We start from the raw sequence: 27568 nt of genomic DNA on the forward strand, positions 1-27568 counted from the left end.
TGTGTGTGTGTGTGTGTGTGTGTGTGTGTGTGTGTGTGTGTGTGTGTGTGTGTGTGTGTGTGTGCCTTTTACAGTCTTTATGGCTTAGAGTTAAACCCATTTATTGCTGTATAACCAACTATAATATGTATAACATATAATTACTGAGCTGTGAAAAAGCGACATTTTGAGTCTCAACTCTTTTATGGACGAGAACAATGAAAGTCAAACCACAAACATCATCATTTAAACCTGACGAGTCTTTAATTACAAAAAAACTTTAATATTCCAAATGACACTCAAAAACAAAGAACAGCCTAAAAAATCCATGCGACCCGTTACAGTCGTCACACAGTCATCGTTTAGAAAACCATACATCTCTACATGTACAGATGGACATACCAGTCAGTGAAGATGAAGATGATTCCTAATCTAGTTATCTAATAAACCTGCACTCTTAGAAGAAGAGGTTCTACATAGAACCTTAAAGGGATAATTTTATGGATTTAGCTGTCATTAATTAATTTTGTTTTAATTTAATTCATATTTTGATTACATTTTATGAGTTAAGCAGCTCGTAAACATACTTTATCACCAGAAAAAAATGAAATAACCCATTAAACATGAAAGTATTATGCAATAATTTAAGACACTTCTCCTTTTTTGGCATATAATTGAGTCAAGAACCCTAAAGTTCTACATAGAACCTTTGTTCTAAGCCTGTGCACTTTATATTATTTAGGGATGCACCGGTATAAAAAATTTGGCAGAAAACGATAACCGATAATTTATATTTGAAAGCCGATAACCGATATATCGGCCGATAAACCTAAATCCAAATTTTTATATAATTTTTGAGAGACTGATTACAAAAACAAAGTCTCACATTTAAATCCATGTTCCAAGTACACAATTATAATATTCTCATTATAATCTTATGTAGCCAATATGACACATGTTCACTGTATTTTCCTTTTTTGAAGTGATTCCAATCATATTTCAAGCAATTCATAATCATCATGTTGAACAGTGAACATCTGAAGAGTCTCAGCTGAAGGAAATAATACATTATTTATCGGCTTTAATATATCGGCCAAATTTTATTACTGGGCCGATAATGATAACATAAAAAATGAACATATATCGGCCGATACCGATATATCGTGCATCCCTAATATTTTTGTCTATTTGATGCTTTGGTTTTTGTCTGAATGCATAAATATAAAACGTGAGTCTAACGTTGACCTGAGCGTGTGTGTCTCAGTGGACTGTGATGTCACTTCCTGCGGAACAGGTTCTTGATGCTCTCGTTGGCTGCCGGTTCTGACATCATCTTCATGGGCTGGTTCTGCAGCGCCGCCTCACGCATGGAGTGATACACGTACTCGTTCTGCTTGAACATGCGCAGCTCCATCTCCGTCTGAATGCGCATGGCCTGATGGGAAGAGAGCAACACTTTCAAACACTACAGTGAATTACACCAACTCAGTGTCAATGATGATAAAATAGCATGTTTGGAACGACATGAGGGAGAGTAAATGATGACAGAACCTTCATATACAGTCAAACCAAACATTATTCAGACACCAGATGTGATTTTTGATATTTTTTCACTAGTGTGATCAGGACACTATAGTTCATCTATGTAAGTGAGGAGAGCATAATAAAGTAAACCCAAACCCAAACATTTGGGACCAAAAATGATTGGGACACTTTGAGCTGATCATGTGTTGCTGAAGTGTTTTGTCTTTAATTGCTAATGCTCTTTTTACACACAGACTGAACAAAATGAAGCATTGCTTGGTGATTGGTTGAGCTAAACTGGTATTATCTAATTGTGTAGTTAAATTTAACAGCTGACAGATATTCAACATAATTCATGTGTGAGACAGTCTAACAGAAGGACGGACAAAACCAGTCAAATATCAACTGAGTTCTGCTCATATTTTATTACCATTTTCTAAACTAAAGTGAATAATAGGGGTGTAACAATATATCGTGTCACAATATATCGCAATACAAAAAATGCATCAAAACGTATCGTGGATAGATCACCCAAAATAAAAATTACTGTGTGAGAAACAAAATCAAGTTTTCAGAGTTTTAGTGTCAGTACTACATTAAACTGTTATATATGATGTTGAATATAATGTATATTTGGGGGAATATTTGTGGGTCCTGATAATGCCAAATGTCTGATGTTACCAGTAAAAGTGGCCTTTATTATGTTAAATATATCTAGTGAGGGACAGAGTACAAGCATATTCTGTATTTACATAAAATAATTCTGTATTTTCAGCATTTTTTGTTAACCTTTTATCATACGTCTTGGAGTATCGCAATAATATCGTATCGTGAGATGACAGTATTGTTACACACTTAGCGAATAAACTGTGATAATGTTGAAGGTGTCTGAATATTTACATTTATGCTTTTATGCTTGAACACATTCTGGTTTGACTGTATGTGTGTGAAGGCTCACTGTAACTGGGGTTAGTCCGAGCTTTACCTCCAGGTCTTTGGTGATGGGGTGCATGGGGCCGTGTGTGATCATTAAGATGGCGTAGGCTTTGCAGATCATGCCGTGACCGACCTCGATAAGCCCCGCCTGCCAGTGCGTCACGCCGGCACGCATCGTAGCCATTCCCAGCTGAGCGTTGTTGGGATGGTACAGTTTTCTGTTTCAATACACAAACATATAAAGACGACATATTAGGGCTTAAGTCTTGATGTTATTACCCTTAACCAGTGTTGTGGCTCCTCTCTTCCCAGTCTGTCAGTAACGCTCTGGTGTGTTTCTCGTATAACGCTGTAACTCGCTGCTTCACTACTATAGTGCTAGTCACGACTGTTTCCCGAAACTGTATTGTCGCAAATTGGTCGTTCAAACACGTTGGTTAATGATGTCACGCGGGTGTTGGAGTAATAAATACTTTTAATGAATCTGTTTGAGATTGAATTAATGCGAGATGTTGTGCTATAAATTACGGACATGCATCTGAGGAATTTTTCTAATTTTTCTAAGTTATTTTGCTTTATTTCCAGATTCAATCATAGGCTCGTTCTTACGCTCTAGAGCTCGTTCACACATGCGCACTCTTCAACAACGACGTTTAAATCCATAGTTGGCTAACGATGCTTTCGGGAAACACACCCCTGATTGGTTCCTGTCTCTATGAAGCCCCTCCCTCTGAAAAGCACACTGTGCTCTGATTGGTCGGCTGGATCAATGTGTTGTGATTGGTCGAGCGCTTCGAGTGTGTTTGGGAATATCCCGCCCCTTTTACCATAACCACTAGTTTAACAAACTACTAACTAACTCACCCAGGCCCCGCCCCTTTATTCTGCGTATGAATTATTTAAATGAGGAATATTGTGACGTGTTCGTTCCTGGAAGAAACTCAAGACTAATGGAGGCGTTTCAGGAGTTCAGGAACACTGACACTGATATAGAGAAGAACTGGAGCTTCTTCATGATCAAACAGCAACATCACACACACACACTTAAGAACAATGAACATGAAGAAAATCTTCCTTTAATTGAGCATGATTGCATGAAAGCCTCACACACACACACACACTCACAGGTATCCCTCCACCATCTTGCGCGCATACGTAGACGCCTCGTCGAAGAACTGCAGGTATGAGAGCACTTCGCTGAGCGTGCACCACATGCGCAGCTGATAGATGTGTGTGTCGGCCAGCACGTCCTTCTGCTTCTCCACACACTCACGGCAGATCTTCACCACCTGCGCACACACACACACACACACACACTCGTGTTACGTTACACACCTGCAGCTGCATGCACTCGTCCGTATGGAGACTCATCTTTACCTCGTTGTAGTTTGCATCTAACCGGGCCTTCTCCATCTTCTCCAGCATCTTCCGGCTGTATTCCGTGATTTCTTTCACCTTTTCTTCTGGTACCTGGAGCAGAACATCAAATATCATGTTTTACCTCTATTAGCCTAATTTAATTATTTTTAATTATTGATTTTATTTGTATTATTTGGTTATTTTTTATACATTTTAATCTACTTTTTATTTATTTTTGGTCAAATTTTTATTAAATTATTTATACATTTATTGATTTTAATCTTAGTTATTTCTTTTTTATATATTTGAATCTACTTTTAATTTATTTTTATAAATAAAATACATATTTTTATTGAATTATATATTTAAACTATTTTTAAATATTTACCGTACTTTCTTTTTATTTTTTTGTATTAATGTTTTTCTCTCATTTTCTTTCACAAGGGTTTTCATCTTAACCCTGATTTAGATGATCGGCCTCATAATCCTCCTCTGTGTTCTGAGGGTCAGTAACACGAGCTCCAGACTGGAATTCTATTCCTTATCTTTCACTGAAGGACTGATATATATATAACAGCACTAATCTCTGCAGAGCCACGGGACTCAGATAGAGCTGGAGACATGCTGTGTGTCTCCTGTCTTCTCATTCATTCAATCATTCATTCATTCATGCGTTTGTTCGTTCATTCAAGCGTTTGTTCGTTCATTCAAGCGTTCATTCGTTCGTTCGTTCATTCATTCATTCATGTGTTCGTTCGTTCGTTCATTCATTCATTCATTCATTCATTCATTCATGTGTTCATTCATTCATTCATGCGTTTGTTCGTTCATTCATTCATTCATTCATTCATTCATTCATTCATTCATCCGTTCATTCATTGATTGATTGATTGATTGATTGATTGATTGATTAATGTTAGATCTGTGAGTAACATCACCTTCTCTCCCTCCACCTCGGCTCCGGCCATCTTCAGGTCATCTTTGGTTTTGTTGGTGCAGTGTTCACATGTGCAGTCGAAGTAATACTGCTGTTTCAGCAAACGCTTGCGGTCTTCAGACAGGTTCAGATAGTCCACATACGACACGGTCACTTCTTCCCCGGGACTGATCTTCCCCAGCGCCCGCAGCTCGATTCTGTGACACACACACACACACACACACACACACACAAGCTCGAATCAGAGCACACACACTTCAGCATCACGAACCCGTTCCTGCGTTCACAGGCCCTCCAGATCAAGCAAGCGCACACAACCAAACACTCTTTGCTAACTAGACGAGTTTTGTATATAGACCCAGATTGTGATCATATACAACATCTTAACTTGATCTGACAGCAGACAGAAACACAGTGACACACACAGACAAATGTTCAGGATGTCGTAAACCCACTTATATTTGCATATCAAAGTGGTAATTAGTTGTGGCAGCTGTCAAGACTGGAAGAGAGTGTTATTAGATGTGAAAGAGGTTAGAAGTGACAACAAACGGACCAACCACCCGTCATCAGCTCTCGCCTTACTGTCGAACTCTTCAATTCTGTCATCATTTGACTCTCGCGTCGTTACAACTTTCTTTCTTTCTTCAGCAGAACGCCAAAGAAAACACAATGAAACATGAAAACGAACATGAGCATTAGTAAATGATAACAGAATTTTTAACTATCCCATCTATCGCATCTGTTTTTTTTATAAATATCAGTATTTGATTTGGGGTTTAATCCAGATTATGAACAAATGTTCTCCCAGTAAAATGAATAGAATGTTTGTTCGTTGTTTTCTGTTCTCGGAACGTTGGCACACATTGTAACATTTTTAAATGTTACTACTTGGAATGGAAATGTTACAATGTTACAAAATGGAATGTTCAGTTAACAAGGAATAACTTATTTAAAGTCCCCCTGTGGTGTAAATCCAGCTTTTAATGTTGTTTATGTGTCTATGTGGTGTTTTTAATCTGCTTTAAGACAAACCATGTGTAAGTTCATAAGTCGACACCATTGCTGAGTATTTCCTCCTTAAAACTGCAGTGAACCAAAGACAGTCTCAAACACACGCTTTGAAATCGCTGGTGTTTCTGACGTCACAAACTACCTTGTAACCAATCAGATCAACGTGTGATCGTCAACCAGTGGATCTCTGAGCTGAGTGAGTGAGTGGAGGCGGGGTGAATTTGCATATTCATAGAACAGCGTATACTAAATAAGGCAAGGGTGTCGAGTTACATTCAAGATATTTTAAGGAAAAAAAATTAAATATGTAATTTTGGTGATTAAAGATGAGTTTTAAGGGATAAAATGATTGACTACAGGGGACTTTAAAACCTGGACGTTCAGAGAACATTATAATAACTTAACTGGAACGTTATTAAAAATATTGTGTCAGCTGGGTCGGCAGTACAAGCAAACTCTCATGATTAAAGCTGTTCTCAGTGTCTCCGTCATGTTTCGTTTGGCTGTGTTTGGGTAGTTGATTATTTGAAGAGATGGATGTGATGATAGAAAGAAGAAGATCTGATGAAAAGAGGAACGGTTGAACAGACCCACCTCTTCTGAGAATGATACATAGTATCGACAGCCGACTGACTGAAACACAAAGCAAGAAGCAGCTGGACTTACTGAACTCAGGAGACTGTTATCAATCTAATTCTGCTGTTGTTCTGACGTAAAAAAAAAGAGGCAAGACTACAGTTATGCACATATACGTCTGGAGGCCGAGGTGTGCGAGAGGAACGCTAGTGTACTTCAAATTAAAAGTACACAGCTTTATTTGGACATTCTATGTATGCTTGTTTGAGCCACAGACTGAAAAATAAAAAAGGTGATTTGGTGATAGAAAGTCACAAATGCGAATTATAAAGTCAGAATTCTGAGATATCTCGCAATTCTGACTTTATACTGTATCTCGCAATTCTGACCGTATAACACAATTCTGACTATATCTCGCAGAATTATAGTCAGAATTATAATTACTTTATAAAGAATTATAAAGAATTACTTTATATCTCGCAATTCTGACTTTATATCTCGCAATTCTGACTTTATAACTCGCAATTCTGACTTTATATCTCGCAATTCTGACTTTATATCTCGCAATTCTGACTTTATATCTCGCAATTCTGACTTTATAACTCGCAACTCTGACTTTATGTCTCGCAATTCTGACTTTATATCTCGCAATTCTGACTTTATATCTCGCAATTCTGATTTTATATCTCGCAATTCTGACTTTATATCTCGCAATTCTGACTTTATAACTCGCAATTCTGACTTTATATCTCGCAATTCTGACTTTATATCTCGCAATTCTGACTTTATAACTCGCAATTCTGAGAAATAAAGACAGAATTTCGAGATGTAAACTCGCAATTGTGAGATAAAAAGTCGCAATTAACTTTTAAAATGTTTTATTCTGTGGCGGGAACAAGCTTCCATAACATTCTCTGTGAATCTTGTTCAATGAGAGAGTCTTATCATGAACATCATGAGTTGAAAGGATGCATGTGCATATCCAGCATCGCACACACAGGCCACAGTATTTGTGTTAATGCACATTTCACGGAAACCCTGAATCACATGAGCGGGTTATTCCAGTTATTCCCTTCCCAACTCTTTCAGTTCAAACTCTCAGTTCCTCCAGCCATCTTTCTCTCTCATTCCTCGCCCACAAGTTACTTTCACCTGTTCGCTCTCACGCTCCAACTGAGGATCTGAAGACCAGCGCTTCAACTTACTTGCCGTTGTTGAGGATGACGGTGCAGTTGGGCCAGCAGTCGTGGTTCACCAGACACAGGTTAGGAAACAAACCAACGCCAACCGCCTGCAAACCTCTCTGATCGCTCACCATGAACCCATTACAGTTAATCTGGCAGACGGGAAGGAAAGAAGAGTCACCGCATGTCACATGCACACGACCGTCACACGTTTGGAACGATTATGATTTCAAATGATGTCACAAATGATGTTAAAATTTTTTATATATTATTGCAATTTAAAATATATGTTTTCTATGTGAATATATAGTAAAGTGTAATTTATATCCTGTGATCAAAGCTGAATTTTCAGCATCATTACTCCAGTCTTCAGTGTCACATGATCCTTCACAAATCATTCTAATATGAGGATTTGATGCTCAAGACAAATTATTATCAATGCTGAAAACAGTTCATATTTTGTGGAAAATATGATACACTGCCATTCAAACGTTTAGGATATGTAAGATTAGTTAAAAAAAAAAGAGAAATTAATAATTTTAGTCATCAAGGAAGCCTTTAATTGATCAAAAATGACAGTAAAGACATTTATCAAGAATCGTCAAGAATCCTGAAAAATAAAATGTATGATGGTTTCCACAAACAAACATATGAACTGTTTTCAACATTGATAATAATGAGAAATGTTTCTTGAGCATCAAATCATCATATTAGAATGATTTGTGAAGGATCATGTGACACTAAAGACTGGAGTAATGATGCTGAAAATTCAGCTTTGATCACAGGAATAAAAATAATTTTCTGAAATTCTGAAAATTGAAGCACATGCTCTTCCTGAGCCCCTAAACGGATGATTGGAAGTTGACGTACCACTCCGAGGATGTGTGAGATGCTGTCCACCGTGTGCTGTTTGCTCCCGCGAGGCCAGAAGTCGAGGAAATTGTGGATATCGACTTTGAAGTCCTTCAGGTCGTCCTCGTTCATGTCACAGATGTGGTTTTCCAGTTCGTCCAGGGTCGTCATCTGCGTGTCCGAGACCACCATTCCCTCCTTATCGACACGCCAGATGATGTGAGCGGCGAGACTAAAACACAGAACATCAGATTTTTCCATCATTTCTGTCACATATGAGCGTGAACGCTTACGTGCAGAACACTAGGGAGCGTGTCTAAACATTCCCAAACCTCATCCTTCCCTCGCACTTCGTAACACATCTCTCCCTCGTGGGTCAAAATGACCCGAAGCCCTAAAATCATACTTATTTTTTTCAACTTTTTAACCCCTTCCTCATCACCCCCAATTTTGGCAAGTGCTGCATACCGGTACATGAAATGCCCAAAATAAAAAGGTTACTGCTCATAAGTAATTCTGAATAGAAACATAACACACATACATTTAGAAAGCCAACCCTTGAGAGTTTATAGTTCAAGACTCAAAATTAACCAGACTGTTATTAATATTGAGATATATAAGCTCAAACATATTTTGAACTAAAATAATCCAGGATCACCAGTGATCCCTGACAGGTAAGGGGTGTTAATGCAATTTATTTTATTTACCTTTAAATGGTTAAAGATTTGATCAATAAATAATAAATGAATCATATTTTAAGCACATTCCTCACATTCTTTCAGCTTAAATTCAAAATAACTCACAATTTCATGCATAACCCTTTTAATTCAGCTTTAAATATCTTACATTGTGTGTCTTTGCCGACCTTTTGTGGAAAATAATAATATAAGAAGATATTTCATGACTCTATATGGCCTTATATCTCTATATGGAGTAAATGAGCTGTTCCTCTGGGTCCTAAAGTCAGTTTCTCTTCAGTATGCATTCAGATACACATGTAGACATTATAAAATAATTTTTTGGTACAGTTTTATCATTTTTAGTTTGAATTTTGAGCATTTTTAGGTTTTTCTATGTGTACTGAAGCATTCCTCGCATTCCTAATGGGGTCAAAATGACCCGCGACGGAAGGATTTGTTACTTTTTTAAATTTCAACCCCAAAACTCCTCGAATCCATACATTTTTTTTGTGTATTTGTGGTTCAAGTGTGACAAAAGTTTAGGGGTCTTGATGAACAGTCAAAAAAAAAAAAAAAATGTCGTTCAAAATGACCAGAGGGAATCATGAGGCCTAAAACACGGCTCATTACGGCTCATACCGGATGTTTTCATTGGGTGCTTTTCCGTAGCTCTTGATGGCAGCGCACTCGAGTTTGTGTCCTTCCCAGGATGCTCGCTGGCACGTTCTGTCACAGTATTGAGCAAAGCGGCACTGACCGCAGCGCTGGAGCTTCTCCTGACGCCGGAAACACCCGTGACACACATTGGACACCAGACTGGAACAGAGAACGCTTCGTTAGATCTCTCACACACTCCACACACTTCAATCTCAGATACAAACACATCTACAGATGAAGCAGCTGTAACACACTTGTTTTTCTTGTATATTTTTTTAGTAGATCAGATAACACTTTAATCTGTCATATGGTCATGTTATGATGTACCCCACCTATGGGGCATGTTGTCACTTCCATTCTTTCGGGATATATCAAGAAACAAGCAAACACTGTATTAATGTAACAAAACCACATAATTTTACTAGACGTGTGAAATTAATGTGGGGAAAAATTAATACTCTGAACCCCAAGTGATTTTACACAAACTGAGAAAGTCAAAAAGTGTGTCAGTTGTGCCCCGCTCTCCTCTACACATCACATATATCTGAGCTTACATTACTCACAGAGTATCGGGTGACACACTCATCTTATTCATTCATGATGAATCATCTTATGAAACCCAGTTTTTATATCTCATGTTCAGATTGGAAAACTGATTCTTCATGGAGAGCAAATAACGATTCTTCACTTCTGATCCTAAATTGCTCGATTCTAATCTTGATTTTACAGTGTGTTATTTTAAGACAAGTTCGGCTCTGGAAAAGCCACGCAAGTTCTCTTCGGGACTTCAGGTTAAATATAGACTATAAACAGCATATGACACCACGACTCAATCCACCCCTGCTATTTAAAGCTCAATCATAATCAGTGTTACTGCAGAATCTCTGATATGCATTCTTACGTGTAAAGGTTACATATGGAACTTTAAAGGTTCTGTCAGGCGCTTTTAGGGGTTACATCATTTATCATTATTTTTTATTAATTTAATTTAATTTAATGAAGTCATTAGTAAACATAATTTATCACTAGAAAAAAAATTAAAAATAACCAGTTTAACATGAAAGCGTTATGCAATCATTCTATATAGAATCCCTTTATTTTCTAAGAGTGTACAATTATAGTTTTTAGTAATAAAAATCTGCTGTATGGAAGCTTGTTTCCGCCACAGAATAAAAAACAAAAAAGGTAATTGCTTTTTATCTCATAATTGCGAGATATAAAGTCAGAATTGCGTGATATAAAGTCATAATTGTGAGATATAAAGTCAGAATTGTGAGATATAAAGTCAGAATTGCGTGATATAAAGTCAGAATTGTGAGATATAAAGTCAGAATTGCGTGATATAAAGTCAGAATTGCGTGATATAAAGTCAGAATTGCGAGATATAAAGTCAGAATTGTGTGATATAAAGTCAGAATTGCGTGATATAAAGTCAGAATTGCGTGATATAAAGTCAGAATTGTGAGATATAAAGTCAGAATTGCGAGATATAAAGTCAGAATTGCGAGATATAAAGTCAGAATTGCGTGATATAAAGTCATAATTGTGAGATATAAAGTCAGAATTGTGAGATATAAAGTCAGAATTGCGTGATATAAAGTCAGAATTGCGAGATATAAAGTCAGAATTGTGAGATATAAAGTCAGAATTGCGAGATATAAATTCAGAATTGCGTGATATAAAGTCAGAATTGCGAGATATAAAGTCAGAATTGTGAGATATAAAGTCAGAATTACGAGATATAAAGTCAGAATTGCGAGATATAAAGTCAGAATTGTGAGATATAAAGTCAGAATTGCGAGATATAAAGTCAGAATTGTGAGATATAAAGTCAGAATTGTGAGATATAAAGTCAGAATTGCGAGATATAAAGTCAGAATTGAGATATAAAGTCAGAATTGTGAGATATAAAGTCAGAATTGAGATATAAAGTCAGAATTGTGAGATATAAAGTCAGAATTGCGTGATATAAAGTCATAATTGTGAGATATAAAGTCAGAATTGTGAGATATAAAGTCAGAATTGTGAGATATAAAGTCAGAATTGCGTGATATAAAGTCAGAATTGCGAGATATAAAGTCAGAATTGTGAGATATAAAGTCAGAATTGCGTGATATAAAGTCAGAATTGCGAGATATAAAGTCAGAATTGTGAGATATAAAGTCAGAATTGCGAGATATAAAGTCAGAATTGTGAGATATAAAGTCAGAATTGTGAGATATAAAGTCAGAATTGCGAGATATAAAGTCAGAATTGCGAGATATAAAGTCAGAATTGTGAGATATAAAGTCAGAATTGCGAGATATAAAGTCAGAATTGCGAGATATAAAGTCAGAATTGTGAGATATAAAGTCAGAATTGTGAGATATAAAGTCAGAATTGCGAGATATAAAGTTAGAATTGCGAGATATAAAGTCAGAATTGTGAGATATAAAGTCAGAATTGCGAGATATAAAGTCAGAATTGTGAGATATAAAGTCAGAATTGCGAGATATAAAGTTAGAATTGCGAGATATAAAGTCAGAATTGCGAGATATAAAGTTAGAATTGCGAGATATAAAGTCAGAATTGTGAGATATAAAGTCAGAATTGTGAGATATAAAGTCAGAATTGCGTGATATAAAGTCAGAATTGTGTGATATAAAGTCAGAATTGCAAGATATAAAGTCAGAATTGTGAGATATAAAGTCAGAATTGCGAGATATAAAGTCAGAATTGTGAGATATAAAGTCAGAATTGTGAGATATAAAGTCAGAATTGCAAGATATAAAGTCAGAATTGTGAGATATAAAGTCAGAATTGCGAGATATAAAGTCAGAATTGCGAGATATAAAGTCAGAATTGTGAGATATAAAGTCAGAATTGCAAGATATAAAGTCAGAATTGTGAGATATAAAGTCAGAATTGCGAGATATAAAGTCAGAATTGAGATATAAAGTCAGAATTGTGAGATATAAAGTCAGAATTGAGATATAAAGTCAGAATTGTGAGATATAAAGTCAGAATTGCGTGATATAAAGTCAGAATTGCGTGATATAAAGTCAGAATTGCGTGATATAAAGTCAGAATTGCGTGATATAAAGTCAGAATTGCGAGATATAAAGTCAGAATTGCGTGATATAAAGTTAGAATTGCGTGATATAAAGTCAGAATTGTGAGATATAAAGTCAGAATTGTGAGATATAAAGTCAGAATTGTGAGATATAAAGTCAGAATTGCGAGATATAAAGTCAGAATTGCGTGATATAAAGTCATAATTGTGAGATATAAAGTCATAATTGTGAGATATAAAGTCAGAATTGTGAGATATAAAGTCAGAATTGCAAGATATAAAGTCAGAATTGCGAGATATAAAGTCAGAATTGCGTGATATAAAGTCAGAATTGCGAGATATAAAGTCAGAATTGCGAGATATAAAGTCAGAATTGCGAGATATAAAGTCAGAATTGCGTGATATAAAGTCAGAATTGTGAGATATAAAGTCAGAATTGAGATATAAAGTCAGAATTGTGAGATATAAAGTCAGAATTGTGAGATATAAAGTCAGAATTGTAAGATATAAAGTCAGAATTGCGAGATATAAAGTCAGAATTGCGTGATATAAAGTCATAATTGTGAGATATAAAGTCATAATTGTGAGATATAAAGTCAGAATTGTGAGATATAAAGTCAGAATTGCGAGATATAAAGTCAGAATTGCAAGATATAAAGTCAGAATTGCGAGATATAAAGTCAGAATTGCGTGATATAAAGTCAGAATTGCGAGATATAAAGTCAGAATTGCGAGATATAAAGTCAGAATTGCGTGATATAAAGTCAGAATTGTGAGATATAAAGTCAGAATTGCGAGATATAAAGTCAGAATTGTGAGATATAAAGTCAGAATTGTGAGATATAAAGTCAGAATTGTGAGATATAAAGTCAGAATTGTGAGATATAAAGTCAGAATTGCGAAATATAAAGTCAGAATTGTGAGATATAAAGTCAGAATTGTGAGATATAAAGTCAGAATTGTGAGATATAAAGTCAGAATTGTGAGATATAAAGTCAGAATTGCGAGATTACGACAAAATTTCATAAATGGTTACAAAGAAACGGCAAGTAACATTGAATTAAAAGTTCAAAGCGTAGGTCGGAAGGAGCCTAAACATTCAGTCCTGTCAATCATCACTACGAGCGTACTGTATAAATTGTTTTTTCTTGTAAGCATACTTCAATAATCTTACAACCTGAATTTTTATGTTTATATTATTTGGTTTTCATTAGAATTTTAGTTAAAGTTTTACTCATTTTGTTGTAAGTTTTTGTTCTTTTTAAATATAGTTTTTATTCATTTTATTTCAGTTTTAATTATTTTAGGACATCAAGTTTAAATGAAGAAATGTCACTTTGGCGACTAGCTGAGATAAAATACATTTTTATAATTCACTTTATTTCAGTTAAACACACAATATAATAATCAAAAGTGTAACTTTACTCTTCAAACATGATGTTCTTCCTCAGTGTTTCTGTCTCGTTCTCCAGCACAAGCATCTAAACATTCATAAATCAAGACACATTTACTGGAGAAGAAGCAAAATGACGGAAGATATTAAGATAAAATAACGTGACTTTATGCTTAATATGGGGTCAGAAAAGTTCTCACTTTGAATTAAGTTTATTTTTCCGACTCCATTGTCAGATATTTGTTCTTGTTTTAACACAAACTCACTTCATTTTTCAGACTTAATATCTTCAGTCATATTGCTTCTCCAGTAAATGTGGATGTGGATGAAATGAGGAAGAACATCAATTTTGAGAAGCCATTTTCCTCCTCCTCCACATCAGGTCTCGCTGGTCGATCAGGCTCTTACCTGTCCAAAACCACAGATGCCAAAGGGGCTTCAGCGAACAGAACGTCTCCAGCCCAAAGTTCTTTGGTGGCCCGAAGGCCCCTGCCTTTCCCCGGGGAGTCGAACACTTCCACAAACTCCATGTCTTCACTAAAGCCCGTCAGCTTCGATCTGGCGTCTGGGATTCCTCTAGCACTCACTAAAATACTAAAATAGCCGAGGGCTCCAGCTGTACCATGTTGGGGTTCAGTAGGGGGTGTTTCGAGAAGGTGTGTGTGTCGTCACACGGGACGATCCGGGGCAGGGTTCCCAGAGGTCTGTGGAAAGAGCAGGAACAGGTGATGCAACAATCACAGCTGGATGAGGTTTAATGCCGTTTGAGGTTGCAAACTTTTGCACACTTTTCACATGCATGCATTTCCCTCGGCGGGAGAGCCTCGTTCGGGATATTTCTGTCCTTCAGTTGGAGCCGCCAGTCAAGAGACAGCTGCCGCCACCTGGACCTTCCAGCACCTTCCTTCCCCCACACACACACACTCTGGATCCTTCACACACATTCTGGATTGTTCCATTCAAGAAGAGTCAGTTCAATGCATTCACAAAACATGCAGTTGTTACTGTAAAGGCATATTTCTATCTGATCTGACCTTAAGTAGAACGTCTGACATATCTACTCAAAACTGGCCATATGTCGGACTAACAGAATGGAATAATAATAGTGAGGAAAACTCTGAAATGGCACATATGGAAGTCTGGGAATGAGGCCGTGATCATGTGACACACTCTTATATTTGAGCTTCTTTAAAAAAAAAAATTTTTTTATATTAATAATAATAATAATAATATTATATATTTTTTTAATATAATATTTATATTTTACTTTTTTATTCGAATATATATATATATATATATATATATATCTGATGATCATTCAAATTAAAAAATGTTAAATGAAATACAATTAAATATACAAAACTAAATAAAAACAGAAAATTACAAAAAATTTAACTAAAATGGAAAGTGTAAAAAAAAGTATTCAAAATATTGCTAAATATAATAGTATATAAATAATACTAATATAACACTTCTCGAGGTGCATCATGGGTTGCTTTTAAAGACGAGTGATGAGAACTTCATTAATCTGCTCATACATTAAAAGGTCAAATTAAAAGAAGAAGAATAATAACGAGGCACAGTTTTTATTTGTCTCCAAAATGACAGTCTAATTCAATCATATTTACATTTATGCATTTGCCAAAAGCGTTTGTCCAAAGCGACTTACATTGTTAGTAGCTTTCTTTAAAGGAATTAATACTTTTATTCATAAACGACGCATTAAATTGATCAAAAGTGACATTTATAATGTTACAAAAGATCCTATATCAAACAAACGCTGTTCTTTTCAACTTTCTATTCATCAAAGAATCCTGAAAAATAAAATGTATCTCAGTTTCCACAAAAATATGAACATTGAAAATAATCATAAATGTTTCTTGAGCATCAGATCATCATATTAGAGTGATTTGTGAAGGATCATGTGACACTGAAGACTGGAGTAATGATGCTGAAAATTCAGCTTTGATCACAGGATATAAATTACACTTTACTATATATTCACATAGAGAACAGATGATTTACATTATAATAATATTTAACAATTTTTGATCAAATAAATGCAGCCTTTCCGTATTGATTATTTTTGTGTTTTAAAGGGTTAAAGGAAACATTTTAATGCAAAATGCCCAACTTTCTGCAGATTTCTTTGCTTACAGTGTGCATTTTTTAATAATGTGTTATAAAATATTGTTAATAATGTGTGTGTCTGTTTGTGTAGTTTGTTAAATGTGTCAGAAAGAGTGTGTGTGTCCTCCTGATCATCGCATGAGAACACATGGACATCTGATTAGCGACGGACATTACACACACGACACACTTCAGGAAGGACATAATTCATATATTCATAATTATTTAGTTCTGCTTGTGTATCTTCTGAAAGAGAATCTCTTTTCTGTCCTGTTCCGCATTTACACTTCCACTCCGGCTGTTATTCTGCTTCACTCTCGCTGGTTCCTGTATCATCATCTGCTTGTTTTTCTCATTTTTGTAAGACGAGATTTAAAGTGATTTACACTAATCGAGTGAGTCTGGCTGGATCTCGGTATTAGCGAATGCTAAAATTAACACTAACTAAGATTAATAATCTTTTTTCCTCAGTGTTTCTGTCTCATTTTCCAGCACAAATATCTAAATATCAAATATCTACATTTACTGGAGAAGAAGCAAAATTACTAAAGATATTAAGACTGAAAAATGAAGTGAGTTTGTGCTTAAAACAAGAACAAATATCTGACAATGGGGTCAGAAAAATAAACTTAACAAAATGATTTCTAAGCATAAACTTACATAACTGTCAAATTGATAACACTTTAGTAATTACTAGAGCGTTATTAAGCTTTTCACTTTAGATACTAATCCAAATAATTAGTAGTTCCTTTAGAAAGATGCAGTAACACTACTAGTGGATTACCATTACCTTATATTATACATTATGCATTATTGATATTAATTATGAACCTCTATATAGTAGTTTTCAGTGAGGAATGAAAAAATATTAGTTACTGATTAGCTAATAGTGAAATATTCTTTTTTTTTTTCATTCATTCATTTCTCTTTTATTCTTTTCATGAAAATGCATTATTTGTACAAGGCACATACAATTCATTTAAATTTTCCTTTACATTTATTAATATCACATTCAACTGAGCGCTATTACTAACTAGTTCATTAATCAGAGTGTGTTGTTAGTTAATAGTAGTTACTAGAGTGTTAAGAGTGCGTTACTCATTTGTTCCTGTGTAGTTATTCATTAATGATGGAACAGTATTATAAAGTGTAACCATCAAAGAATATTTTCTTAATATCTTCAGTCTTTTTGCTTCTTCTCCAGTAAATGCATCTTGATTTAAGAATGTTTAGATATATTTGTGCTTGACAGAAACACTGAGGAAGAACATCATGTTTTGTTTGTACTACTTTTCTATCATGCAGAACTTTCACACTTTCATGGATGATCTCTCATGGCTCTCAGTGTGACATGGATTCGTTCCTCTCGGAGTCTCTCCGCATAAAGCGCTCCGTCTCGGAGTTTCACCATCATTCGACTCCCAGGCTTTTTTTCCTAAGCATCCCAACAATGGAAGACTTGATCTCTCGGGAGCCCAGGGATCTGGGAAGAGCTCTGTGCATCATCACAGGAGCGTCGAAAGGTTACGGGCGAGCGCTGGCGTTCCAGCTGAGCTGTCGACTGAAGCCCAGATCCGTCCTGGTTCTGGTGGCCCGAAGCACAGCCCAGCTGAACGAGCTGAAGGAGGACATCGTGAGTCTGTGTGGACAGAACAAACTGGACGTCCGATGCGTTCAAGCGGATCTGGAGGAGACAGAAGGAGTGGAGAAAACGGTGCAGGCGCTTAAAGAGACGAACTCGACTGAAATGGACCACGTGCTTCTGATCAACAACGCAGGTGTGCTGGAGTTTTATATCGTTTTTTTTGGGGTTATGTGAACGTTAAAGTCCCCCTTGTGGTGAAAACCCAGCTTTTAATGTTGTTTATGTGTCTATGTGGTGTTTTTAATCTGCTTTAAGACAAAGCATGTGTAAGTTCACAAGTCGACACCATTGCTGAGTATTTTCTCCTTAAAACGTAAAAAAAAAAGTTTGGTTATTGGAGCGTTAAAATTCCCCTGTGATGAAAATCAAGCTTTTAATGTTGTTTATCATGAGTATGTGGTGTTTTTAAGCAAGCTTTTCAAGTTTTAGTATTTATTGTTTAATCTAGATTATGAACAAACGTTCTCCCAGTAAAGTTAATAAATCGTTTTCTGTTCTCGAAACGTTGGCACAAATTGTAACATTTTTAAATGTTACAACTTGGAATGGAAATGTTACAATGTTACAAAATGGAATGTTCAGTTCACAAGGAATAACTTATTTTAAGTCCCCCTGTGGTGAAAATCCAGCTTTTAATGTTGTTTATGTGTCTATGTGGTGTTTTTAATCTGCTTTAAGACAAAGCATGTGTAAATTCACAAGTCGACACCATTGCTGAGTATTTTCTCCTTAAAACGTAAAAAAAAAAGTTTGGTTATTGGAGCGTTAAAATTCCCCTGTGATGAAAATCAAGCTTTTAATGTTGTTTATCATGAGTATGTGGTGTTTTTAAGCAAGCTTTTCAAGTTTTAGTATTTATTGTTTAATCTAGATTATGAACAAACGTTCTCCCAGTAAAGTTAATAAATCGTTTTCTGTTCTCGAAACGTTGGCACAAATTGTAACATTTTTAAATGTTACAACTTGGAATGGAAATGTTACAATGTTACAAAATGGAATGTTCAGTTCACAAGGAATAACTTATTTTAAGTCCCCCTGTGGTGAAAATCCAGCTTTTAATGTAGTTTATGTGTCTATGTGGTGTTTTTAATATGCTTTAAGACAAACCGTGTGTAAGTTCATAAGTCGACACCATTGCTGAGTATTTCCTCCTTAAAACTGCAGTGAACCAAAGACAGTCTCAAACACACGCTTTGAAATCGCTGGTGTTTCTGACGTCACAAACTACCTTGTAACCAATCAGATCAACGTGTGATCGTCAACCAGTGGATCTCTGAGCTGAGTGAGGGAGTGGAGGCAGGGCTCATTTGCATATTCATAGAACCGCGCATACTAAATGAGGCAATGGTGTCGAGTTACATTCAAGCTGTATCAAAGATGAGTTTTAAGGGATTCAATGATTGACTACAGGGGGACTTTATGGGAACATTCCATTCTTCAAATGCATTCTGGGAATGTTACTTTTAAGTGTTTTCTGAAACAAGTAGTAACATTTAAAAATGTTCCATGAATGTTTCATAATTCCATAATGTTTTCGTGCTAACGTTTGTTCATAACGTTGAGAGAGCCGATCTTTCTCGTGTAATGTAAAGGAACGTGTGTCTCTCTCTTTTCAGCCTCTCAGTGAGTGAGTGGAGGCGGGGCTCATTTGCATATTCATAGAACCGCATATATTAAATGAGGCAAGGGTGTCGAGTTACATTCAAGATATATTAAGTCATGAATAAAAATTTCAAGGAAAGAACGCATTAATATGTAATTTTGGTGATGAGTTTTAAGGGATACAATTATTGACTTTAAGGGAACATTTCATTCTTCAAACATAAAAATGTTATGTTACTATTAAATGCCCATGAATGATGTATAAATAATGTTTTGAGAACATTATTAAAGATCACATAACTTAAATTTTAAAGTTACTGGAAGAACGCTTGTTCATAACGCTGAGAGAGCTGATCGTTGTCTTGTAATGTAAAGAAACGTCTGTCTCTTGTTCTCAGCGTCTCTGGGCGACGTGTCTCGCTTCGCTCAGTCGTTCACGGACCCCGCGGAGGTGAACCGCTACCTGTCGCTGAACGTTAGCGGCGCGCTCAGTCTGACGGCCGGCGTTCTGCAGGCGTTCCCTCGTCGTCTGGGTCTGAGGAGAACCGTGGTGAACATCAGCTCTCTGTGTGCACTGAAGCCCTTCCCCTCCTGGGTCCTGTACTGCACCGGGAAAGCGGCTCGAGACATGATGTTCCGGGTGTTAGCCGAAGAGGAGCCGGACGTACGGGTGCTGAGTTACGCCCCGGGTGAGTGTCGAGTTCTGATGATCGATCTCCTGTACCTTAAAGCAGATGTGCATATAGTTATGTTTTTAGGAAAGGTCTTGCATGTTTTTAGGAAAGGTTTTGCATGTTTTTAGGAAAGGTTTTGCATGTTTTTAGGAAAGGTCTTGCATGTTTTAGGAAAGGTTTTGCATGTTTTTAGGAAAGGTCTTGCATGTTTTAGGAAAGGTCTTGCATGTTTTTAGGAAAGGTTTTGCATGTTTTTAGGAAAGGTTTTGCATGTTTTTAGGAAAGGTCTTGCATGTTTTAGGAAAGGTTTTGCATTTTTTTAGGAAAGGTCTTGCATGTTTAAGGAAAGGTCTTGCATGGTTTAGGAAAGGTCTTGCATGTTTAAGGAAAGGTCTTGCATGGTTTAGGAAAGGTCTTGCATGGTTTAGGAAAGGTCTTGCATGTTTAAGGAAAGGTCTTGCATGGTTTAGGAAAGGTCTTGCATGTTTTAGGAAAGGTCTTGCATGTTTTTAGGAAAGGTCTTGCATGTTTTAGGAAAGGTTTTGCATGTTTTAGGAAAGGTTTTGCATGGTTTAGAAAAGGTTTTGCATGTTTTAGGAAAGGTTTTGCATGTTTTAGGAGAGGTTTTGCATGTTTTAGGAAATGTCTTGCATGTTTTAGGAAAGGTCTTGCATGTTTTAGGAAAGGTCTTGCATGTTTTTAGGAAAGGTTTTGCATGGTTTAGGAAAGGTTTTGCATGTTTTAGGAAAGGTCTTGCATGTTTTAGGAAATGTCTTGCATGTTTTAGGAAAGGTCTTGCATGTTTTTAGGAAAGGTTTTGCATGGTTTAGGAAAGGTTTTGCATGTTTTAGGGAAGGTCTTGCATGTTTAAGGAAAGGTTTTGCATGTTTTAGGGAAGGTCTTGCATGTTTTAGGAGGTCTTGCATGTTTTAGGAAAAGTCTTGCATGTTTAAGGAAAGGTTTTGCATGTTTAAGGAAATGTTTTGCATGTTTTAGGAGGTCTTGCATGTTTTAGGAAAAGTCTTGCATGTTTAAGGAAATGTTTTGCATGTTTTAGGAAAAGTCTTGCATGTTTTAGGAAAGGTCTTGCATGTTTTAGGAAAAGTCTTGCATGTTTTTAGGAAAGGTCTTGCATGTTTAAGGAAAAGTCTTGCATGTTCACTGACGGTGTACTGGACTCACTGTGACCCGCAGGTCCTCTGGACACAGACATGCAGCTTCAAGCTCGTCGTTTCTCAGGAGACCTGAACCTGCGTCGCTCGTTCTCCTCGATGTTCTCCGAGCACCAGCTTCTGTCCTGCGAGGAATCCGGGTCCAAACTCATCAAACTCCTGCTGGACAACAACTTCCCATCCGGAGCGCATCTCGACTTCTACGAGCTTTAGGAGCAGATTCACACTTACAGCTCGTGTACATACAAACATGTGCTTCTTCCTAGGGTTTCCAGCACACATATATAAACATTCTTACATCAAGATGCATTTACTGGAGATGCAAAATGACTGAAGAAATTAAGACTGGAAAATGAATCAAAATCAGTGACTTCATTAGCAGATATTTCATTGTTAAGATATTTGTGCTGTTTTTTGTTTTGTTTTTTAGTTATTTGTTTATTTAAATTTTACATTTTATGTTAAAGTTTTTAGTGAGTGATCATTTCGATTTTTTAAATTTATTATTTTAATTTGACATTTTTATGATTTAAGTTTCAGTGTTTTATTTTGATGTTTTCCTTTTTTTAATAGTTTATTTAAAATTTTAATTTTACATTAAAATTTTCAGGGTTTTATTTCAATTGTTTTTATTTTTAATTATTTGTTTATTTAAATTTTACATTTAAATTTTACATATTTGTGTTTTCCAGCACAAATATCTAAACATTCTTGAATCAAGATACATTTACTGGAGAAGAAACAAAATGACTGAAGATATGAAGACTGAAAAATATATCCAAATTAGTGTCTTCATTGGCAGATATTTCATTGCTTAGATATTTGTGCTGGAAAACCAGACAGAAACACTGAGGAAGCTCATGTTATACCATGTTGTTGATAGATTTGTGTTCTTTTTATTCATTTTAAGTCCATGTTAAAAATCTGTAAATTTGTTTAGACATATGCACGCTTTTTTAAAGAAAGAAGAAATAAATGTTGCTGGTGTTTTAAAGCTGCTGTGTGGAGTTTGTTATTACAGTTTTTTTGGATTGCTTACACACTAAAATTAAAAGTAGTACACTATTAGCAAAACCTTACACTCAAGAAGCAAAACATCAGCCCATATTTGCACAACTATAAGCACATTGTCAACCTCACACTTGTTGCAAAACTCTACACACAGTGATTTGCAAAACACTAAGCACACTTAACATACATTACACACAAAAATCTATCATGAAGTCACTTCCTTGCAATACCAAAGCACTGACTGTCAAATTACCGCACCGTCCAACCAATTGGTTCAACACAGTCTTCAGGTGTGCAAACACTTGTTTGCTTAATTGTAGACACACCAATCAGGTGTATAAGCACTATAAAAAGCAGCAGTCATTCAAGACGTTTCTTTCCAAGGTGTCTTGCTAATGACAACATTGCCTGCGATGTTGATGAAATTCTCTGGCCAGATCCAGCTAGGCGAAGAGACAATGTCTAGGTTTTTTTTTTTTTTTTTTACAGTAAACTTACAGTACAATACGTAAAGTGACATTTTGTTACAGTATTATGAATCTCCAGGTCAACATTTTGGGCGTGTTGAGAAATAAATGAGTTTCTTCAGTCTGCAACATTGGTCTTGTGTAGTGTTTGGTGAATTTACATTATATTTGTACTTTGTTGATTGTACCCATACACAAAAGAAATATATTTACAGTAAAATATATTTTCAGAGTATATTTTGGAATATATGCAAATATTTGAAATTGGCCCAATAAATATATTTCACACTTACTGTAACATCATATATTTTTTGTTATATTTCAGAATATTTTTCAAAGTATTTTTTTCTGTATGGGTCCCCAAAAGTGTCAAAAATATATGTGGCATATATTCCAAATACATTGAAATATATTCTGAAATATAACAAAAATATATGATGTTAAGTGTGAAATATATTTATTGGGCCAATTTCAAATATTTGCATATATTCCAAAATATACTCTGAAAATATATTTCAAATAAATTTCTTTTGTGTATCTAATCATAGGGAAGTAGAAGTGCTAAAAGTGTTTTAGGTTTATCACAGCAGAGTGTAACTCGTGCGAACAGAGTATAGTAATGTGAAACGTGTGTGTTTCATATGGTAACAAAGTGTGGTTTTTAAACAGAAGTGTATAGTTTTTACAAGAGTGTTTAATTATGCAAAGGATCTGTTGTGTTTTGCTAATTGGGTGTGTGGTTGTGCTAACTGTGTGTAGTGTTTTGAAAACACGGGCCCTGTTTTGAAAATCGTGCTTAAGCAATCCAAAAAAACTGTAATGCAGCTGAGGACCTCTAGTGGTGATCGACGGAAATACAGAGGAAAACACAAGGGAGGAAATCAAAGAATATTCAGAGAATATTTAGACTTATTTTCTCCACTATATCTTTGGTGTTTTATACAACCGTTCAATAAATAATAAGTTAATATTGTGTTATATTTTAGACACAATATTGTCTGCTTTTGTTACCTATGAAGCAACAGCAGAACTGTTGTGCTCCTCCGACAATGTCATTTCTGAATGAATCCGCGGTTTGAGTGAATCAATCGGGTGAATCAATGATTCAATGACTCGTTCATAGAGAGAGCGAACTGAATGAATCAGTCGTTTGAACGAATCTAATGAATAGATGACTCACTCATTTAGACATTTACCGCCACCTACTGTCAGTTTTAGTTTCTTATTTAGAGTATCATTTCATGTAAAAACATTTCATATTTCCAAATAAATAAAAACCCTTTAAAAGTACAGTTCACCCAAAAATGAGTCAAATAAAAAAAAAAAAAATCTTAAGCTACTTTTTGTTGATGCTTTTTAACACAATAACGACTTTAACTTCATTTCTTAGCCAAATTTGATGTGTGATTAATTTATCCACATTGTGCAATTCATTGATTTTAATTGTTTGATAGTTTTTCAATAACTGAAGAATATGTAAAAGCATGGTATTTAAGGGTAAATCATAAAATAATAAATATCTGGCTGAGTTTGTTTTATTTATTGACAAGACATGGTTAGATTCAAATGATCAATGCCATTTATAAATTCAGATTTAGTCCGATTCAGTCCATTTAGATAATCACTCTATTACTAATAAAACCATTAAAAATATGATGCTAATCAAATAAGTGCATTTTATTGTTAAGTGTAAAGCCATATTAAATTATTATGGGAAGGGTTTATTGTGCAGGCAAGCAGAATAAAATGTTTTTTTTATTACATTTCTGTATTTTTAATGATGGTGTTTTTTTTTATTGAATATCCAAAAAATAAGCAGAATATCAGACCGTATTTGAACAGTGAAAGGCAGATTACATAGATTTCAGAAACATCGGATTCTCCACATCTGATCTGACATGAACACTTACAGGCTTTTTTTCATGACACGTCTTCTTCCTGTCACATGACACACACACACACACACAAGCTGTCTCTTTGATGGAGCCGGTTGCCATGGTAACAGCTGCGAGCTGATGTCATCGGTGAATTTGTGAATGGAGACCAAGTGTGTGAGATAACCTGCAGCTCTCCTGGAAGAGAAAAGACATGAACGCATGTGCTTTATAGAGGAGAGATGCATGAGATTCGCTTCTCGCTGCTTCTTTGTGACTCTGCAGGATTGACCAAGACCAATTTAATAAAATGAAAAATGTTTTGTCATTTTTTATGTATGTTTTAAAGATGAAACCTACATGGCAACACTTTAACCTTTAAATAAACAAACAATAACATGAAAAAAAGAGTAAAAAGGTTAAATATATGCAAAGATGTCAAGACCAATAACAATTCAGTATGCAAATCCCACATCAATATGCAAATATCGCATGATCTGCTTTTATTGAACATCCCATCAATGTAAGTCAGTGAGAGATTTCAAAGCCTGAGGAACATTAACACAGAGCTCCCAAACAAACACTGGAATTATGGGAGAATTTAATCAAAAACAGGACTTTTCCTTGTTTCACTCAGTCTTGTGTGTTTATTATTAGTGATGGGGATTTTACAGTGACTCTTTCTGCAAGTTGCATCGTTCCGCCAGTAGGTGGCGACAAACGACTCTCTCCATGAGCGACTCAACTGAGTCAAGTCGAATCGTTCAAAAACAATGATTCATTCATGAACTCTACTATGTTTAATCTGAACACTGTGGTTACAGATATTTTGTAGAATATCTACATCACTGAATTAATAAAGAAAATGTTGTGGTGAGCAAAAGCCGCATAAGGGTTATTTTTAACCCTTTACGAAGCTCCGACTCCGGTTTCATCCATTATAGTAGATTTAAAATGACCTTTTGAACATACATTTCTGGCCAAAGTCTTTGAATTTTAACTTTGTTTACACACTCGTAGGCTGATGTTTCATCAGACAGACTAGACAGTAGTCCATATTTGACCAATTGAACATATTTCTCGATAAAGAGTCCTCAAAGGCTAACTTACATTCTCATAGACGTCTTTTGATGTTACATCAACCATACAGTGGTCCATGTTTGACCTAGGGAACATATTTCTGGCCAAAGAGTCATCAAAGGGTAACTTACTAAGCGTTCTCGTAGACTTCTTTGATGTTACATCAACCATACATTGTTCCATATTAAATATGTTTGAGGAAAAACGTGAATATAATATAAATGTGCTTGCTGAGGATATATTTCACATCCTTTTAATGGCGCTCTCAGGAGTGCGCATGCGCACGTCGCTGCCTGACTGACTTCATGCCACATTCCACGCACATGCGCAGTGCCGTCTGCGTTTCAGGGGGCGTGGCTGACGCGCGAGAGAGGGGCGTGGCTGAGGTGGGTGTGTGGCTCAGCTGATACACGCATCCACTGACTATCATCATCATCATCATCTGAGACTTGCTCCTGTAAAGATAAACACCGCTTGGTGGTTTAATGGACTCTCTGTGGACGCGACGGTGAATGAACGCGACCGATGTGACGCGCGTCGCTGTCCGCGGTGCTGAAACAGTGAGTACGAGCACGCATTATAACCAGCGTTATTATAAAGACCTCCATTCTCTCTCGCACAGAAAGCCAGCGAGCACGCATTATGTAATGCACTGAAGGAACGAAAAAGCAGGTTTCCATCTTCACGCTGCGTCTTTGTTTGTGTGCAGAAGCTGGAGATTGTTAGGCAGAAAATGGAGAGTGTGTATTAGAGCTGGGCTTTATTAAGATGCATGCTTTTCGAAGGAGCTGCAGGTCTCTATTCAGACACAACACAGCACATGAAAGGCGATGCAATCTTTTGTGTTTGGACACACAGGTGGACTCGATGCTGACCGCTCAGATCACAACTCACAGGATTTCAGGGAGCTTGAGGCCTTAAGGAGGCAATAAAAGTTTGCTCATGCATTCTGATTCACCTTACACACAAAGCCACACATAAGTCACCTCGTGGCCCATCACAAGCCAATGTGCCAAAGCAAATGTGTGTGAGATGTGCAAGTGAGAGAACAGATGAGGTAATGGTAAAGCACTGGAGTGTGAAGCCCCTGTTGGTTGGACATGGTTCTGCATCTCACTCAGAGTCTTTAACGGCATCAATATGAGTGTTTTATAGGGGTTTTTCAACTGCTTACACACATTTTTAAAACTTTGCCTCTTTTTTCCCCCAAAACTTTACACACAAATACAAGAATTGCACACAAAATGCAAAATCTCTTGCAAAATAAAGCACTGCATTCAAAATATCACAAAAGCAAACATTTGTGTTACATTGCAAACACCTTTGCCATAATATTATATTTTTGGATATATCATATTCACACAGTTATTCAAAACCTAAAGCTCTCATTTCACATACATTTCTGTACAAGATTGAAAGTAATTGGCAGAGAGATGTTGAAAAATTTACGGTAAACACGAAAGCAAGATTGAAATCAAACTATTTTTTTACTGTAAGCATTTGTGAGTGTAAATACAGTATTACACAGTCCAAACCTATAACTTGACCTTTGACCTATTTATAGATCTATTCTAAAGCCCTGATTGGTTGGTGTTCAGTAAAGTGATGAGTGTTTGCACATGTGAGGAGTGTGTGTGAGGAGTGTGTGTGAGTGTGTGTGTGAGGAGTGTGTGTGTGTGTGTGTGTGTGTGTGTGTGTGTGTGTGTGTGTGTGTGTGTGTGTGTGTGTGTGTGTGTGTGTGTGTGTGTGTGTGTGTGTGTGTGTGTGTGT

At 36.1% G+C, this 27568-nt stretch overlaps 3 protein-coding genes and 1 long non-coding RNA gene across 5 annotated transcripts in view; 2 read left to right on the forward strand and 2 right to left on the reverse strand.

Moving 5' to 3' along the window:
* Window positions 1-220: 220 nt before the first annotated feature.
* Window positions 221-15066, reverse strand: smyd1b (SET and MYND domain containing 1b). Of its 2 annotated transcripts, XM_082188897.1 has the most exons (11): window positions 14932-15066; window positions 14552-14847; window positions 9681-9857; window positions 8380-8593; window positions 7531-7661; window positions 6344-6382; window positions 4737-4932; window positions 3817-3909; window positions 3565-3728; window positions 2489-2657; window positions 221-1414 (listed from the first exon to the last, which is right to left on the reverse strand). In XM_082188897.1, the coding sequence occupies exons 2-11, from the start codon at window positions 14671-14673 to the stop codon at window positions 1256-1258; spliced, it is 1464 nt and encodes a 487-aa protein (XP_082045023.1). In that variant the 5' UTR covers window positions 14674-14847; window positions 14932-15066; the 3' UTR covers window positions 221-1255. The 2 variants fall into 2 exon arrangements, with proteins under 2 accessions (XP_082045023.1, XP_082045024.1); XM_082188898.1 differs by lacking the exon at window positions 6344-6382.
* Window positions 15067-17264: 2198 nt separating this feature from the next.
* sprb (sepiapterin reductase b) lies at window positions 17265-22360 on the forward strand. Its single transcript, XM_082188922.1, has 3 exons — window positions 17265-18051; window positions 19919-20209; window positions 21389-22360. The coding sequence occupies exons 1-3, from the start codon at window positions 17598-17600 to the stop codon at window positions 21577-21579; spliced, it is 936 nt and encodes a 311-aa protein (XP_082045048.1). The 5' UTR covers window positions 17265-17597; the 3' UTR covers window positions 21580-22360.
* The window catches only part of LOC309513202, an 8562-nt gene continuing 1122 nt past the window's right edge, over window positions 20129-27568 (reverse strand). Inside the window, exons 2-4 of the long non-coding RNA XR_014211365.1 lie at window positions 24755-24916; window positions 21377-21573; window positions 20129-20244 (exon numbers count right to left, since the gene is read on the reverse strand). This is a non-coding gene — a long non-coding RNA (uncharacterized lncRNA). The remainder of the gene's footprint in view (window positions 20245-21376; window positions 21574-24754; window positions 24917-27568) is intronic.
* lzts3b (leucine zipper, putative tumor suppressor family member 3b) overlaps window positions 26177-27568 on the forward strand; it is a 12666-nt gene continuing 11274 nt past the window's right edge. The window contains exon 1 of the mRNA XM_082188865.1: window positions 26177-26358. The gene's annotated coding sequence lies outside the window, so the exon portion shown is untranslated. The remainder of the gene's footprint in view (window positions 26359-27568) is intronic.

The sequence above is a fragment of the Leuciscus leuciscus genome (assembly GCF_965113295.1).
Source record: "Leuciscus leuciscus genome assembly, chromosome: 13".
NCBI classification, from domain to species: domain Eukaryota; kingdom Metazoa; phylum Chordata; class Actinopteri; order Cypriniformes; family Leuciscidae; genus Leuciscus; species Leuciscus leuciscus.